This window comes from Cricetulus griseus (genome assembly GCF_003668045.3).
Source record: "Cricetulus griseus strain 17A/GY chromosome 1 unlocalized genomic scaffold, alternate assembly CriGri-PICRH-1.0 chr1_1, whole genome shotgun sequence".
In the NCBI taxonomy this organism is placed as follows: domain Eukaryota; kingdom Metazoa; phylum Chordata; class Mammalia; order Rodentia; family Cricetidae; genus Cricetulus; species Cricetulus griseus.
This window is the reverse complement of record NW_023276807.1, coordinates 103,874,917-103,893,506: the sequence shown is the minus strand read 5'-3', so window position 1 is coordinate 103,893,506 and position 18,590 is coordinate 103,874,917. Positions and strand designations below refer to the sequence as shown.

Below are 18,590 nucleotides of genomic sequence, written 5' to 3'. Positions count from 1 at the left end.
TTTTTTTTTTTTTTTAATTTTAAATTGAGTCCCCTTCTCAGATGCTAGAAAGAATGGTCAGGCATCTTACACAAGTCTTGAGGAGTGTGTACATGTACATGTGTGTACACAAATACAACTCTGGGTATGTATACACACAAATGTGTATACACTTGCCGGCGCCTGGGTGCATCACTAGGCGGTGGCACCCATCAGAAGAGAACAGCTTTGTTGCAGAGGCTGTTCTAGTCCCATATTAAGAACTGTCTCTGATCACGCTATAAACAAGGGGCCAACTGAACTCCAGGTTGAACTCTCGGATATGAATTCCCAGAGGAATAGCTCCAGATTTTACAGTTTTCTTATAAACATCTACTACAAGCAGTAATCAGGCCTGCAACATGCCCATCTCAGAGCTGTTGGGCCAACCTGGGGGTGTGGCAGCAACAATCCAAGAATTTCCCTGTGGCCCCCAAGCACTTCTGGCAGGGAAATCTAGGTTAAGAAGTGGGAGCCCTAAATCAGCAAAGGGACACTGGTGACTTTCTTTCATTAAAATTCAGTAGCTTCCCTTAAGGTTTTCTTGAAAGACCAGATCCACATTCATGACACCAGGATAGCCTGGGTTGGCTTGGGGTGGCCTCTGCCAGGGCAGATAGAAAAAGAATCAGGCCAGATGTGAGGCTCCCCATGACCTGTGGGTGGTAGGAACCTTGCACCCCAGCTGCCTTTCAAGTGTCATGATGGGAAGACAGAAAGAGAATTCAAGGATTTCAAGGCAGCACTCCATGGACTGAAGCAGTTAATTACTTTCATAGGCTACAAGCTCTTTCTTCCTGTGTAGCCTAGAAACTGCTCCAATGACCCTTTTCCCCTACTCTACATGGACATGACGTAGACGAGCAGTAGAGAACCTACCTTGTCATATAGCCAAGTAGAGCCCCTGAACCAAGCCAGGAAATCAGGGCAGCCCATGCCCAAGGCTCATTTTCATTAACATGACCTGGCTACTCTGGGCCTGGGCCTTGGGAAGAAGTGATGGCTCTGACAAGCATGGGAAGCTGCCCCCAGGCCATAGGCTGACCTGATACTGAGCCTTCCTTCCGGTGCCTCATCTTGTAGGGATGAACCCTCCCTGTGCTCTGATATGCATAGGTCTAAACTCTGCTGGGCTGACAGAAGGCAAGATGGGAAGAGATTAAAAAAAAAAAAGGGGCTGGGCCCATTCTTAACAGTTGCTAGGACAGAGCAGCACTCCTAGGTCCTCGCCATGCAGAAGATACAAAGGGACAACATCCACAATGGCTTGATGGTTCCTAGGCAGGGTACAGCCCAGGTCAGCCAGGACCAGGATGAGGTTATTGGGGTAGCCTCTTTGGGTGCAAAAGAGGCTGTTTCTGGCTAGGCTGAGGGACCAGGAGACTGCACTGTTACTGTTGAGTAGACAGTTCAACAGTCATGCCTGAGGAGGGGGTGCTGTAGCAAGGCAAGTCTCATACAACCATAACAGTGGAAAGCAGCTCTCCTTAACCCCTCAGTTAGGCCACAGGCAGGATTCTCAGTTAGGGCAGTTGACATGAACACCTCTCTCTGTGCTGGTTAAATGTGATGCATAAAAAAAAAAAAAAAAAAAAAAAAGGGAGATGTGTGAGGTACAAGTGCCATCAGGTGTTGGGAGAGCTACACGAGGGACGTGTCTGACTAGATTGAGTAGCTATAGGAGAGGGAGTGGTGGCCAGAAGGCCCATCCACTTCTACAAACTTTATCACATGCAGCACAGGCCTTGCAAGTCACACACTTTACACGGGCATAGAAAGTTACATTAAAATTAATCTCTTTACTGATATAATTAAATTTTAACTCCTGAGAAGAAAACAGAGAAAGGGAAAATGATGCTGGACACCTGGCACCCCAGTTCCAAGCCCCCACATACCACTCATTTTATGTCCAGACACTGGTGTGGCAGGTAAACCCTCCTGGGGAAATGTGGGTGAGAGCTCTCCAGCCCAGTGGGACAAGAGGGCTCAGAACCATCTGGCAAGAGCTAGGACTTCTGCTCCACATACCAGGGCAGCTGCCACCTGGCAACCTTGGCCAGGGGAACACTAGGAAAAAGATAAACACCTGGTCAACCTAGCACTGCCACCAGATGCAGCGAGGCCAGGTTGACCCAGGACTCAGGCTCAACCCCAACATAGTGCATATTCCTGCACAGCCCACAGTGCAAAGCACTCCTGCCATTGCCTGGCTGTCCACCTGACACAAGTGGAAGCCTGCATGACCAAGGCAGCCCCAGCAGAAGCTTGGCACAGGCTCCTAGAGGCTCTGGCTCCAGCAGTTGCCTCCTCTCAGCCTCTTGTGCCACAGGTACTACTCAGCAGGTGGTGACCTTGTGGACATTTCGCAAACAAGTAAGCAGCTGGTGGTAAGGACTTCCTGGTGCTGCCACCACCTCAAATACAGACTGGAAAGCCCTGCGGTCGAATTCCTCCTCTATCTGGTGTCTGTAGAAGTCTGTGGCAACCAGGCAGAAAAGGTTCACATCTACTTGCTCCAGTTTGCCCATCCTGCTGATGACATGTGGAAGGCTGGTAGAAGAGTTAAGGGGCACCAATATCAAGGGTATGAAGACAGCCTCCCCAAGAGGTTCCCTTCCTAAGTCCAACAGGCCCAGGGATTGAGGGCAACAAAAACAGAGGGCATCCTAGGCACATCAGCAGCTGCTGTTGCTTGCAACCCTCTCCCAGCTGCAGTTAGCTGTCTGCCCAGGAAAGTGGGAAGGCAGAGAGGCCCAGAAAGTGGGAGTCCTGCAGTGTAGACAGGATGCTGGTTCCTAGTGCTCTGTTCAGCAGCACTTACCTGGGCTGTGGTAGTGGCTGGTGTTCCTGCTCACACTGCTCCAGTGTAGGGAGGGTAAAGATAGCACCCTGCCTGTAAGGTTTTCCCAGCACTTGGGGTGAGGCTGTGCTGTTACCACCAAGACAACTTTGCTGCTCAGTAGCTCTCGTGGTCTACTGTGGGGGAGGTTGCCAAAAGAGGAACTCCTGGCAGTACTGTAGGGGCGGGAACTGCAGCTTTATTTATGACTTTCCCCATGAGGGTGACCATGGTATAAAGATGAGAACTAATGAGAAGCAGCATTGAGGAAACCTCAGAGGGACAGAGCATGCCAGAGGATAAGGTAGCCGCAGGGCCAGCGGCTGGCCTGAGCTGCCCTGCCTCCCCCTGTGCTCCCCTCCTATCCTTCAGCAGTAGCACTCCTGTCACAAACCCACACACTGGGGAGCCCTGGCTGACAAATGGCTAGACCTTCTGTTTTGTGTCCCTTTAAAGTTTTATACGTTTAGTGGCTGTGTCAGAGGAGCAGCAGGTGGCTGTTAAGGTTCGGGAAGCTGGCCCACCAGGAGGCAAAGCTCCGACGGGTGAAATTTTGTTGTTGTTGTTGTTGAGACAGGGTTCTCTGTGTAGCTTTGGAGCCTGTCCTGGAACTCAATTTGTAGACCAGGCTGGTCTCGAACTCAGGAATCTGCCTGCCTCTTGCCTCCCGAGTGCTGGGATTAAAGACATGCACCACCACCATCCAGCCCCAATGGGTGAATCTCAGATAGGCAAAGCCCCAAAAGCCTCAGCCCCGGAATGTCCCTTGCTATTGCTGTGTCTTTACATGTTTGCTACTGCCATTTTTCTCTGGTATCTGGCATGGTGTGAATGGGTGTGGGGAGATCCTCACTGCCCTTAATGTAGTCTTGGAAATATCCCACCCTACTGGGCATTTTTACCTGTGGATTATTAAGAAGGTGATTTCCTCCTAAGTTGTACTGTTTAACTAAAGCAATGACTTTATACAATATTAGCATCAGTTTAAATAGAATTTTGATGGTTGAGGGTTTTTAATAAACATAGTAAGGGATTATGATAGAGGTTAGTTTAGTGGAAAAATTAACATAGGCAAAGGCAGGATAAAATGCTGCCCCGGCCTCTGAGAAATATCCTCTGTAGAGGATAAAAAGTAAAACAAGGAAGTGTCACACAGCTAGAAAAAATGAGCTTCTATTGAAAAGCCAAATAGACAGTTGCTTAAGTTAATGATTAAGAAAAACAACTGAGTTCCAGATGTCCAGCTAGCTCAAATCCTTTTTAATCTTAATGTTGGGAGATATGTTCACAGGTTTCAGAGTGCATTATAGCTGAAACAAGGCTTTGAAAATGACTTAAGGTTAGGTTAAGATGTTTTTTTGACTAGCTTTGAAGGAAGCAATCTAAAGTTTTAGAAAGGCACATAGTTGAGGGAGGGACTTGTTAAGGTCAAGGAACAAGAACAAAGCAGCCCAATTATTATCAGCTGATGTGCCTTTCCTGCTAGGATTGGTTGATGATCAAATATGATTAATTCCTTGTACCCATTTCTGCCCTCAGCTTCTGGATATCTAAAAAAAAAACCTGTTGATGAGTAGGTATGCACCCTGAGTATTTAGAGCTCACTGTTTTTCATATATACAAGTTTAGGTTTTCGGTTCTTCTAAGATTCCTTATAAGATTACTTTTTGAGATAAGCAATAAAGTGATTGATCCTTTCTTTGAAACCACAAAATTCAGTCTGCCAATGAAAGAACTGGCTGAGAAAAATACCTTGGTTGCTTATGTTCTGTTAATCTATAACAAGTCACTTGGACATGAATATATGTGGATTCTTGGGACAATATGTTTTTCATCTAGAATACGTAGGATGTTTAATCATGTAAGGGAAATGGGAAACACTTTTTTTTTTTTACCCGTATTCATTATAATTATTCACTTGAAAAATAGAATGTAACAACATTGTAATTTTTATATTGCCCGAAACATTTTGTTGAACTATATAAGCTATAAAGGAAAAATAAAGACAAGATAAGAGAGTGAACAGAGAAAGAACCTAAGAGTGTGTTTATTCCTTTTTGTTGGCCTCAGAGAGTTAAGTTTAGCACCTCCTTGCTGGTCCCAGAGAATTAAGTTCTATTCCTTTTGATAGAAGTCAAGTTGATTGATAGCCTACTGACTTTGTAGGCTCCCCCTCAAACCCTAAGCTCCTGGAGGCTGGTCCTCACTGCAGCAATATTTGGGGAAAGCTAAGCATCATCTTGCTATTTGTGGAATTCTGTAGAGTTCAGTTTCAAAACATTCAATGAAACCTGAACCTGATGCTAAGAGAATAAGGAAGGGCCAGTAGAGACTGAAATATGGCCAAAGACTCATGGAAGGATACATCGCTGAAACCCATGGGCTGGTAGATGCACTGACAAGGAAGCAGGAGAGGCTCCACATGGCCATGGCAACTGGAGTTCTTTGTGTGAAGTTGGACAGGGACAGCATGACCCAGTCCCTGACCATGGATGACTGCCCAGCACTGTGCAGAGTCTGAAAAACCTGGGGAAGAGAGAGTCCTAAGCACAGGGTCAGGCTGTGGGGTGAGGGTAGGGGTAGTGGGGCCACAGTTGCCACCCATCTTGCAGGATGAATCTAACCCTGATGACAGGCCTACTGGAATTGACTTCATCTTCATCCCCCTGCTCTGTCCTTGCCCCAAACATGGACACCCTTACCTTGTATACTACAGTGGCCATGAACTGTGGGTATGGTTGCTGGTTGGACAGAAACTCTCCAATGACTTTGTTCATGACATCTTGAGGTGGGAAGAAATCATCTAGGAACTGAGGCAGGATCCTTGCCACAACTCTGGCTTCACAGGGAAACCCCTTGCGGATCCTGTAAGGAGGGGAGCTGATCTGAGCTTCACCCTGGCTCCTAGCCTCTCAGTCCTGCCCACAGAGCCAACATGGACTGAAGTTCAGAGGCCCTTGACCCACAGAGATGCTCCAAGTATGGCTCAGACCACAATTAGGGTATGAACTTTAAAAGCCAAAGGTGACACCTAGACTTTTCTTTTGCTGCCCCGATTGATCCAGGCACAGGGTAATCTTTGCCACTATGAGGAGAATAATGCAGAGTTGTGGGAAATCCCTGTAAAGGAATAGCAGGAAGAGGGTAGGGTGGTGACACTATAGGAGAGTCTTTCCACATCAAAATGCTCCAAGAACTTTTCACTGTTACATGTCCTAATATCAGAGCACTACTGTCAACCAGGAGTTCTTCTTTCTATCAGATAAGGACCCATTATGTCCTATTGATTCTTCTCTCAACATTCAACACTTGCCCCTTACCTACATCCTGAAAGACAGCTGACCTAGAACTATCCCACTAATGCACGCACAACTGTGGTGTACAGCTGAAAAGTGCAAAAGTAACTCAGACACTTAGCTGTGTCTCTGCCCAACCAAGGGTGCATTCCTGTGAATATGACCTGAGCCCCACCACATCACTTGGGCACACTCGCAGGAGTGTTTATTTCCTCAGCAGTGGGATCCATGAGGACAGTGGCATGGCTGTACACATGCATGGGCCCAGTTATCCCTGAGTTTGGCTACAAGTGGTGCTCTGTGAATATACATTATACACATTGGAAAAATGGCCACAAGCTGCATTTTAAAGTTTAAGAGGATGAACATATACACACAGATGCAACTGCTCTGGCTTTGGCTCTAGGATAGTCAATGATTATTGAGGTTAGAGGTGGGGCTGTGTTGCATTTCTTACCTATCAAAGAGAACAGATACCCGCTCCATAGCAACGATCACAGACTCACTGTCAGGTGTAGCAGGGCTAGGGTCAGAGGTTCTGCCTGGACTGGCTTTTTCTTTTCCTGAAACAGAAATACCCAGGAAGCTATAGGATTGAAACCCAAGAGGCTTGAAATCAGCACTCAGTGACTCATATAGGACTTGGCCAGATAGAAAGAGATCCTTCAAAAACAGGTGATTAGTCTCTAGCAAGGTAGGGTGCAGCTCAACTTTCTTACAATTCTCAGGGATGCAGTGGCCAGAGGCAGCTCTGATACCTATACATGGTGGTGTCATGTGAGCTGCTCTCTTTCCTTGGGCCCTAGAATTTCTGGAAATGTGACAGGGCTGGTTTAGGGCCACACTAAGGCTGCCACACCATGAGGTCTGGCTTGTGTTCCTGAATATGTTCCTGCTTTACTTCTTAGAAGCTAGGCCAGGCACAGTGTCCTTTGGTGAGTCTACAACCCTTACAACTTGCTCACCTGTGTACATGCAGGTGAGCATCAGGCCTAGGGCTGCCATGGCTCGGTGTGGGCTTTGTACATTCACTCTGTCCACACTTAGCTTGACCAAAGACTCTGTATCTAACCGAGAGAGCTGCTCAGATAACAGGAGACGCTCCAGACCCCGGAGGGCACAGTGGTAAATGATGGAGGGGGTGGATTCCTCACTTCCAGACAGCATCACTCCACACATCTAGACAAGAAGAAAGGCTTGTTTGTTCTTACCCTCTCAAAAGCACAATGACCCACTGGTTCAGTACACAAGGAAACCTGCCCATGTCCAACAGAGCCCATCCAAAGCCCTCTCACCTGTATCACAGATGCTGAAAATTCTGGCCCCACATCCAGAGGGTAGTTTTCCATCAGATAGAATGCAGTGGCACACATCACCAGCACGTGCTGCTGGCTATGAATGTTCACGCAGCTGAGAATGGGAGACAGTAATCATATCCAGTCACATACAGCAGCTCCTGGCTGTCTGCAGTGGGGACAGTTTTAAAGCATATCCATCGTGTTTATTAAGTACAGAGCCTTGGGCCATGCCAGCTTCTCCAGGACTTTTCTCCTGGCTTGCCTGGTGACTACACTGTTTCCAGAGCTGCATGGCCTCAACTTGATACACTACCCCAATACTGTACCTCTCTAGGCCACTTCACTGTCCCTACAGATCTTCATGCTCAAGATGCATCCTTAGAGTGTCAGTTTGCTCCATGTGTGGTATGTGCCAACTTGTAACACTCTAATTTATGGGATCTCCAGTTGGTATCTGTTGCCAACAGCAACAGTAGGGACCTGGCTAGCATATGAGTTAAACCAATGCCACCATAAACAAAGGAGCCACACACCATTTCTTTTATCCTTTCAAATGTGTTCAAATGACACCGTCACTCCTAGGAATTGGCCACTGTTTTGTATGTGACATGGAACCCTCTGCTCAAAGCACTAAGCAAGATATACTTATTATCTGACTGGGCACTGCAAGCTCCTCACAGCCACCCCAGTCCTCTATGCCCTCTTCATTTCTCAGCAGATTGTGCTTGCCCATAACATGCTCAAATCTGCTCCAGGTCAGGATCTAGAATCACAGGGATAGTGGGTGGTTGTCTGCTTACCTTGCATATACATGTAAGCTACTATTCAGTAAGGACTACAGGGAAGAAAGTGCCTTCCTACAAGCCACTGTATCTGTTCAGCTCAATTTGCCACTGCCTGTTGGGCCCCTGAAATGCACTTCTGCTCACCTGTCAGAATGCTACCTCTTCATAGCAGCTATGTCTGTCAGCCTAAGACCTCACCATTTCCAAACCTTTCATTTAACTTTACTCTCCATTTCTGTCAAGAACAGCTGGATTTTCCTGCAAGTCCCTTCTCATCCCTAACACATGCCCCAAACTTCTCAGTGTCCAGCTGTGTGTCCCTCCTTAGGTCACAGCACACCCCCCCCCCCTTCTAAAACAGAGCTGTGATGGGCTCAACTTGTTTTCAAAAGGACCAGCAATACATCCATGTGCAGTTACATGTAATGCATCTTTATGGGGAGACAGAGATCAGAGCAGGAATAAAAGGGCCTCACAGGAAACATGGGGCTGCTCAGAAGCTAAAAAAGAGGCTAACTCTGGTAGCAGAAGATAAGGTTGCTGTCCACTTCAGAGTACTCAGTGCCACTGTAGAGTGATGCAGTGGCAGGACTTTTCATCTTGCTAGAGATAACCAAGAAAGCTTTGGACATACACTTGTATCCTTGTGTTTCATGGCTACTATTTCCTAAAAAAGGTACCCTCTTGGGTTCCCTGCCTGTGACCTACCAGGACCTGGCATATACTTTGTTACTGCTTTTGAAACAGGATTTCATCTGTAGCCCTGGTTGTTTTCAAGCTTATGTCAATTTTCCTGCCTCAGCCTCTCAAATGCTGGGATTATAAGCATGTCCTACCATGGTAGTTCTAGCATATACTTGGAAAGTCAAATAGGGCCCTTTTGTTTTATTTTTTTAGTTTTGTTGTTGTTGTTAAGACTACACCAAAGGCTGTAGCCCACCCAGCCAGCCCCACTCACTGGGCTATTCCTTTGAGGTTGGACAGCAGATAGTCACTAACAACTGGAATGAGCTGCTTTGCAGTGTCATCCAAGAGGTCACACTCCAACACGTAGAGGATGCCATGCAGGGCTCCGATCTGGCTGGGGAGGTGGCTGCTCCTGAGTGTGCTCTCCAGTAGGCGGCTGACTGGCTCTGCTACAGTTTTGTCCTAGATACAAGCACAGACACAAGTTGCTGTAGACAGATTTATGGCTGACTGCCAATGCCCCGATTCCCTGAAGCTGAAAGAGCCTGACTATTGTCCAGCATACAGTGGAGTCCACACAGGAGAGGTTGGTGTACAGTGCTGACCCTATCTAAAAGCCTGAATTTGAGAGAAGATTTACCTATGTAGAAAATGTGATTTGTGCTCACACTTGCTTTTCCTTTTGGAGTTGTAGTCACTGGGCAGAGGATGCTCCTGTAACCTGCTTCCACTGACAACCCTGGATTCTGAGTTCTGCTGCCCCCTGTACGAACATCTCATGTGTTGTCTACTCCTTGTCTACCTACTGGATGGATGAGTTGTATTCTGTATGACTATTCAGGAACAGTATTCACACCTGGTTTTCTAGTCTTTACCTAGGAACCTGAACCCTCAGCTGATTTTGCCTTGTGTCTCTTCACTATAATGAACCTTGGTCTGGCACCACCTAGCAAAAGCTTGATGGCTGTGGGGCTTCTGACATTAATTTGTGCTAACCTGGACTGACATGGTATCACTTTCTCTGAGTATTCTAAATGTGGCAGTTGAACTTAGGCCTAGACACCCAGCACACACCTTGACACAGGACTTCTTCAGCAGTGAAGACTGCTGTTTTGTGATGCAATCCAGTGGCAGTACTTCAGTATCTGACTGTGCCCTACCAGACACCCTACTAGGAAAGCCTGGCTGAAGACTCATTTGGTCTTAATGACAGAAGAGACCATCTGGTGGCCAGGTGGTAGTGGTGCACACCTTTAATCCCAGCACTTGGGAGGCAGATGCAGGCAGAGTTTGAGGCTAGTCTCGTCTATAGAGTGAGTTTCAGGACAGCCAGAGCTATCACAGAGAAACTCTGTCTCAAGAATAAATAAACAAACAAACAAATAAATAAATAAATATTAAAAACAAGCAAGCAAGCAAGCAAACAAAACCAAACAACCCCCCCCAAAAAAAACAACAAAAACCAAAAAAACAAAACCCAGCCAAACAAGAAGAGGCCATCCAACCCTCTCCAGGGAGTCTTTATCTAATGGTCTTGAGCTAAAGAAGGTTAGCATCTTTGACAGCTACTTCCTTCTCATTCCCCTTTCCAGGGTATCCCCATGAAGCCATGTGTCCTTCCTAGGGATAGTAAAACCTAGACTTCTTACCACACTTTTGCAAGTATAACACCAGGATATGTTGTTGAAGGCTGCAGATCTAACAGTGAGCAAAGAAAAATGACAGTTGGATGCACATTGTGGAACACTGTTCTCTGGAAATGACACAATCATGCCATCTTGAAGTCAAAAGAGCTGGATTACCTGAATTCACACAAGGCTCTCACAAGTACAAAACTATAATGTTCCCTCTTAGCAGGGGTAGCTAAGGACCAAACCTCAGCATACTGCACATAACTCTGCCCCAGCTGCACTTGGTCTTGTGAAGAAGGTTAACTGAAGAGGAAGAAGGGTGCCATGTCTCCATTTATGCAGCTTTTGGGGTGTCATTACCCATGCCATGGTAGGACTTTTTAGTGTGCAGCTGTTTTGAAGTCAATCAGCACCACAAAGTAAGTCCTCACCCATGCTCCTATGAGGTTTACAAGCTGGACTTAGATTACCAGTGCCCTATCTGAGGTGAACAGACCTTTGTTCAGGTCTCCCCAGCAAAATCAATGCAGCAGTGCAACAACATCTGTAGCAACATGGGACAGGCTGAAAACCTCTCAGAAGACAATTGCCTCCAAGAACAGCCGCCTGTGTACACAGAGCTGGGAACTGGAGCCATTTGCCATTCTGCCTTGGGGTTGTTCTTTAAAAAATCACCATTATTTGCCTGATGCATTTGATTTACATTTTGCCCGAGGAACCTGGGCCTGAGCACAAAACCACAGTTACAAGGAAAGTCAAGCCACTGAAGCCCCCCCATGAAGGAAAATGGACCTCCCACAAGGACACAGTCCTGACAGCACCCAGAAGATGCCTGCTTTGAAGAGTGGGGGGACTAAGTGCTCATTGTTCCTACTCTCCGAATGGAGCTAAGTCATCAGCATGGCCCAGGCTATGGCCACCCATACTGTATACCTGTTCTAGACTCTATGTTCAGTGACAACAGAATCTATAGCAGAACAGTAAGGAGAAGTGGGAGATGTGTGTTGCTGCTTTGTCAGGCTGCACAGGGTTAGACCGGTAGGTAAGAGAGATCATCAGGTACTTGTGGCTGCAGTATTAACAGCAAGGCTCTTACTAACAAGGGAAGACATGACACATATGGCAGGCACATGGAGAATAGGCCCCAGCAGGCTCATCTGCACCACTCCTGCCAGTAGGCCCAATTACTTCACACACAGCAGTCACTTATGTGTCTACTGAACAAGTTTCTTTCTTTTTTTTTTTTTAAATTACTTTCATTTTTGTAAGTGGTACATGTGCATGTGTTCACATGTTAAATACACATGTGCATTATGGGAACCTGTAGAAGCCAGAAGAGGGTATTGGTTGTAAGCCGGCAATGTAGGTGCTAAGAATGAACTCAGGTATTCTGCAAGAGCACCAAGTGTTCTTAACCACTGAGCCATCTCTCTAGTCCCTGAACAAGCAAGTTTCTATTGTTATCACAAAAATGGATTCCAGGAAACATATATTAAGAACATGATGATAACTTTTAATTTTGTTTGTTTTTTGAGAAAGGGTTTCTCTGTGTAGCCCTGGCTGTCCTGGAACTCACTCTGTAGACCAGGCTGTCCTTGAACTCACAGAGATGCACCTGCCTCTGCCTTCCCAGTGCTGGGATTAAAAGTGTGCACCACCACTGCTCGGGAATAATTTTTAACATTTAATAATAACATTTTAACATAATTTAAAAACAGATAATAATTTAACATTAGGTGACAGAGCAAAAGTGCCTGTGCCAACAGTCTAGAGTTACTTTCCTTTGCAGGCCATGCTGATGCCCTCTAATATGCACCAACAAGAGGCAGAACCCACAGGTAATTATTTTCATGTGTGTATCTGATGTATTTTCTACGAGAACCTCCTAATACATATATAGGGAAGACAAAACCAAGTAGTACTAGCCAAATTCTGATAAACCAGCAGTAGAATAATGAGGAATGCTGATGAGTGGGAGAATCTAGGTATGAAGTACTCATCAGGCACCCCCAGAGCACCTTGATTTGGGATTTCCCAGTACATATCTGTTGTTTATAAATCACCCTGTCTAAGGTGTTTTGTGACAGCAGTACAACTGGACCAAGACAATCATGAGGCTAAGGATAGATATCTACACTTCCCAAAGTGGAAGTGCAAGGTTTCTATGACAAAGTCACCAGGGAAGACTGTAGGCCAAGGAATATAGTGGGATCCAGACCTTATCAGAGATATGGAGTAGAACTGCCAAGTGACAGACTGGCAGAAGAAGCAAGGCACAGTTCCGATATTTGTGCTGTCCCAGTGCCTTCACACCGTTTGCCCTGTAGAGGTACCCTACTATAATGGCATAAAGGCCAAGGGGCACAGGTGCTCCAACCATGTTCAACATAAAATATCTCAGTCCCCTGTCGGAGTACCAACAGGCACTGAGTTCTTTTAGCTGACCTGAGTTGTGGTTCACATGTGCCAAGGAGCTTGGCCTGGGAGAGGTCCTTGAAGTATGCAGATGCATGCAACACATTTGACCAACACTAGGTCCCAAAGCAGAGAAGTCCCAAGTGGCTTCAATGGGGGCAGCCTCTCACTCACCATACCAAGGACAGCAGCTGCCTTACAAGTGGCAGGCACTAGGTACTGAATGAGGATTTCATCTTCTGAAGGGTGCACTCTCCGTAGTTCTGTCAGCGTTAGATACATCATTTCAAACTGGGTGCGTTCAGTGAATAAGTCTGACACCACGAGAAGCTGGAGACATGGAAAATCAGAACAAAAGGAGAACATTATACCTGAAGGAATGTAAAAAATGTAGCCTAAAATGCAGTGGGAGGCAAGGCTAGTGCATGGGAAAATAACAGGGGAATCCTCAGTCCTGATTAGAGAGGCTTAAAATACAGTGTAAAAGTAATTGCAGAATATCAAATTAAAAATGCCTTTGTATGCACACTACGGATAGAGGAAGAGCTTGGATCTCAGTTGCTACATATATAGTGGTGATCATTTTCAGGCAATGTCCATCAATACAGGGTCAGGCACTCAAAACTCCTAGGAGTCTGTTATCACTATTACTTTTATTTATTATTATTCAGTCTGTGTATAATGTATGTGTATAAATGCAGGTGTGTGCAAACTACAGCATGTGTGCAGAAGCCAGGAAACAACTCTTGGGAGTCAGTTCTCCTTTGTTTTTTTTCTTGGTTTTTCGAGACAGGGTTTCGGAGCCTATCCTGGCACTCGCTCTGGAGACCATGCTGGCCTCAAACTCACAGAGATCCACCTGCCTCTGCCTCCCGAGTGCTGGGATTAAAAGCGTGCGCCACCAACGCCCGGTGAGTCAGTTCTCCTTTTACTGTGGGAGTTGAGGTTCAAACTCAGGCTGTCACATCTGCACAGCACGCACTTTTACCTACTGAGACATTTTGCTGGCCCCACTATCACTTATCTATTCTATATGTATTTGTTTTTTATTTTTTTGTGTGTGTGCAGGTGTTTTGCTTACACATATACTGTACACCATGTGTGTGCTGTGCCCACAGAGGGACTCATATCCCCTGGAACTTGAGTTACAGGTAGTTGTGAGCCCCCATGTGGGTTCTGGGAATGGAACCTGAGTCCTGCAGAAAAGCATTCAGTGTTCTTAACTACTGCTCTCTCCAGCTCCCAATATCACTTTTAAAAAGACCAAGCCTTTGAGCTTTTATCTCTAGCCCTGTCAATAGTGATAGATGGCATTCATAAAGTAAATATCCTATGTTTGGGGCTGTAGATGAAGAGCACTGAAGTACCATGAGACTATCTACTTATCTAAGAAGAGCAATGTCCAGGGGTCCACAGCTGTTTGTCACCACCCCAAAAGATAATGACAGACAAAGTGGGCCTGTGACAGCAACTGGCATACTACACACTGGTGCTACATGTAAGAGCATTTACCTACTTTAGATCTGAAAAGGAAAATCTGTCCTGTCATCAACTTCAAACACTCTTTTCCTCTACATCTGGGAGGTTGCAGGAGTTTCTTTACAGATTATGAGACATTACAGGTAGTGTGTGCATGCATGTGTACAAATGCATGTATGTTTGTATGTGTATGTGTCTCTGGAGAATGTATGTGACACACAACTGTGGTATGTATGCATTTATATATATGGTATCTATCTAGTGCATATATGTGCTATAGTGTTTGTGTGATGTGTCTGTGGAGTGTATTTAATACATGTGTGTACGTGTATGTACATGCATGTGTGTGCATGGCATGCATGTGCCTCTGGGTGAGAGGGAAGGGAAGAAGGCAAACTTACAGATCGAACCACTTCACTGATCAGGATGACAGGGGTCTTTCTGGCTGCACTGGATGGCAGGATCCAGCGGCTGTACAATTCAAGCAGAAACTGCGAACAGGAGTGAATATCAACCCCAGCACGGTGTTTTCTGCAGAGTGTGAAACATGGATATTTTCCCCATACACAGATGAGAGGTTCACCTCAAGAAGGACCCCAAACATATCAAATGACTGGGAAGAAATTTCAAATTGCTTATTAAAAAAAAAAAAGCCAGTATAAACCTGGAATTGACTGGAGACAAAGGTGGTGACGTTGGTGCAGGGACATCAGCCTCTTCTTCCTCCTCTTCATCCCATTCCTCTTCTCTCAGAGGTGTGATGTTGTTCCCCAGCCACACAGAGTGTATGGATACCTGCCACAGAAGCAGGCACCAGAGTTAAGGACATGGGTGAACACCTCCAGTTCTTGTTGGGTAGGTACAAGCTCATCAGTCCCCCTAGTCTGAGCACATAAGACCAATGTAATGATCTATCCTATTCAGACCCATATGTTACTGTCAGAGGAGCCCCTGGGAAGGTAAGATAAGGGCTAAACTGTTGGCAGAAAAACTTTGATCTTAGGTTCAAGGCCTGAATGACTGTCTGGAAAGGGCATGAAGTAAAAGAGGCTCCAAAGAGTAACACTACAGTCCCTGGAGAAAGGGAACCATACATGGATTTTACAAACCTGGTCCCCATTCATTTGGGTTTTCTGGTGGTAGACCCTGCTTTTCTGGGCTGCTTGCTTAGAGAAATTTCTCCAAGGATAGAGGAGGTGTGTTTGTTTTAGAAAGGTATAAGGGACAGCCAAGAGCCTCAAGACCCCAAATGCAGCCCCCGATGAAGTGACTTTTGCACTCTTCACTATGAACGGTGACCTACCTTCTGATTGCTCCTCTACAAACCCTCTTGCATTTTCCCTTATGACCTCAGATGCCTTCAGTGAGGGCAAGCTGAGAGTTGTAAGTGGATTCCAGGTGCCATTGTTCTCCACACTTAGCCCCTTCTACCATCTCTTTCCCCAAAATGCAAAGTGGCAGTTCAGCCCAGTAACTTTTTTTTTTTTGATAGCTGATAGGTATACCAGGCAAGGCAGGGCTGGAACTTTACTTTGGCCCTACATAGTCCTACTATATTCAGCTTGCAGATATTGGAGCTGGACTCAAGTACTGAAGGAAACAGAATTAGATGAGTGCAACAGAGTCAGAAGGGATGGTGTGACCACAGAGCCAGGGACATGGACCCTAGAACACGGTCATGTACCCAGGGGCCCCAGGCATCTTGTTCATCATCCCATCTTTAGAAACACTCCATGAAAAGCACATCACATTTTAACTGTCACTGTGACTTATCTCAGGGTAGAATTGTCTCTGCAAAGGTAGGAAGAAAAAGAGGAGTCTAGTAAAGCAGCAGGTACCAAAGCTCCCTGACAGCAGCTGTCAACTATCCTCATTGTTCTTACTAAAGTGTAATGTTCAGCTGCCTGCTGCCTGCTAAACTGTACACTCAACTGCCCTCTGAATTAGCAGCCAGGAAGCTTTCAGTGCTGCATCTGCCTGAGCAGCTCTCAGATGACTCCATTCTGTCTTCCCTCCTGTCTCATATCATTCTGACTCCATTCTGGCTCCCTCCTGTCTCATATCATTCCACTATGTTTTATACACATGTGCACACTTATGTGCAACATATATTAAAATCTAGAATAAAGTATGTAAAAAAAAACCTTCTCTGAATGTGGTATGTGGCTCAAGCTCGAGGACAAACAAGGCTGGTTATAAGGAGGGATTGGAATGGTGCAACTGACCTGGCCCAGCTTGTAGCTCATGTTGCCTAGCTCCCGCTCTGAGTTGATCTGCAGTAGTAGCTTGTCATGGCTGATGAGGGCACCTGTAAAACATCAGCATAGCACTGCATGAGACCCTGATCCTGGCTGGATAGATGTTTGCCCAGTCTGGGTATCCTCTCCATTGGCAGGATGGCCCATATATGCAGAGGCCCAGTAGGTCTTGGAGTACTGTCACTTGGCAACCTGTTGAGCCAGCAAGCCTGGTGGGCAAACTAGACTATCCTTTTTCTATGGCTGCCTCAAGCTAACTGCATTAGATCACATACCACCCATTCTCTCCCAAGGCACTCCGATGCCCTCCCTAGAGCTGTACTCTGTATTTCTATAGCCATCTATCCAACATCTCTCTCAAGACTCTACAAAGCAAGTATGTCATTTCTCACCCATCCTACTGGCCCAGACAGAGGCTCCTCAAGGTCCAAGCCCATGGCCATTTAAAGGCACAGTGCTCTGTTTAATTCAATGTCCCCCAAACCATTTTGGGATAATTGACACACTGCATTTCTAAACAGAAACTTCCCCAAATAAAGCCTTCAAGGTACTTAGATTTATAGCAACAAATAATTCCTAAAAGAATGAGGTAATTATAAGACTGTAGCGGTTTGTTCAACAATAACAAAGGGGGGGGATGGTAAAGGAAAGGGGTGGTGGGCAAAAGGAAGAGTAAAGAGGTTTTGGAGGGGGTTTGTTCAATATACATTATGTACCTGTATGAAAATGTCCTTCTATAACATAGTAACTTGTACAGTTAATACACACAATGGAAAGAAAAACAGCCTACAAAATCCTCTTCATTTAAGAGAGATGATACACCCTGATGCTCATGGTGGTACAAGTCTAGGCAAAGCATGAGACTTGTGAATGGAGGCAATACACTCAGCATGCAGCCTTCTGGTTAAGCCACAGCAAGAATGATAGCCACATTCTTGTTCTAGCTTCTTCCAGTACCTGTAGTAGCTGGCAACAGAGAAGGGACAGGATCCCATGCCTGGTGAGAATGGTGAGTGGCAGTATTCTCTCTCTGGGAAACCATTTCTTGGATCTCTTGTTCTACAATCCCTCTGATCACACTCAACTTCCTTCCAAATCTAAAATTAAAAACCAAGGGAAAAAACATGTTTGCTTCTTTCAAATGTCACAGGAGTGAAAACCACCAGGACTTCTCTTTCACTTGCCTGAAGCAGCTGGTGTAACAACAAACAAACCCTACAGCAGGTGCTCATTCCTGACCCACAAGTCTGAGCCTGAACATCCAGTGAAGCCCATAACATTTCACACTAAATTTTCAGCTTGTCACTGATGACAAAAGTCACTTTTGGATTTATATCCTCGGGCAGGGCCACAGATACAATGTTACATCAATTCTTTTGTTTGTTTGTTTGTTTGTTTTTGTTTTATCAAGGCAGGGTTTCTCTGTGTAGCTTTGGAGCCTGTCCTGGAACTAGCTCTTGTAGACCAAGCTGGCCTGGAACTTACAGAGATCCCACTGCCTCTGTCTCCTGAGTGCTGGGATTAAAGGCATGCACCACCACTGCCCGGCTATATCAATTCTTATAACAAAGGAAAGGGCTATAGAAAACTAAGAGTGGAGTGGACTACCTCACCATCCTCTGCAATAGAATGTGGCCCACATAAGAACTCAAGCAAACCTTGTATCGAGAGCCTTCAGGGGCTTGTTCCGGGGCTGTTGTTCCAAGCAGCTTACAGCTGGATTGCCAGCCACAGGCACAGTCATTGCACTGAGCACTAAAGAGGTGATGGCCTGCACAGCCAGGACATGGATCTGGGTCCTTTCTGTGTCTTCCTAGAGGAATAGTCCACACATTGACAACATGACAACAAGATACCAACCACTCATTCTGCCTCTACTTCACA

The 18,590-nt window shown here is 45.9% G+C and overlaps 1 protein-coding gene across 2 annotated transcripts in view; it reads right to left on the bottom strand.

Annotated features, from left to right (window-relative positions):
- Positions 1 to 1,792: 1,792 nt before the first annotated feature.
- Positions 1,793 to 18,590, bottom strand: part of Htt (huntingtin) — a 143,534-nt gene continuing 126,736 nt past the window's right edge. The window contains exons 55-67 of one of the 2 annotated variants that reach the window (XM_027387134.2): positions 18,365 to 18,519; positions 17,664 to 17,803; positions 16,674 to 16,756; positions 15,113 to 15,243; positions 14,850 to 14,979; positions 13,144 to 13,299; positions 9,195 to 9,385; positions 7,449 to 7,563; positions 7,119 to 7,332; positions 6,611 to 6,716; positions 5,560 to 5,722; positions 5,223 to 5,383; positions 1,793 to 2,568 (exon numbers count right to left, since the gene is read on the bottom strand). In XM_027387134.2, coding sequence (XP_027242935.1) covers positions 2,355 to 2,568; positions 5,223 to 5,383; positions 5,560 to 5,722; positions 6,611 to 6,716; positions 7,119 to 7,332; positions 7,449 to 7,563; positions 9,195 to 9,385; positions 13,144 to 13,299; positions 14,850 to 14,979; positions 15,113 to 15,243; positions 16,674 to 16,756; positions 17,664 to 17,803; positions 18,365 to 18,519 — 1,959 coding nt within the window. In that variant the 3' untranslated portion in view covers positions 1,793 to 2,354. The remainder of the gene's footprint in view (positions 2,569 to 5,222; positions 5,384 to 5,559; positions 5,723 to 6,610; positions 6,717 to 7,118; positions 7,333 to 7,448; positions 7,564 to 9,194; positions 9,386 to 13,143; positions 13,300 to 14,849; positions 14,980 to 15,112; positions 15,244 to 16,673; positions 16,757 to 17,663; positions 17,804 to 18,364; positions 18,520 to 18,590) is intronic. The other variant, XM_027387135.2, reaches the window with a different exon arrangement.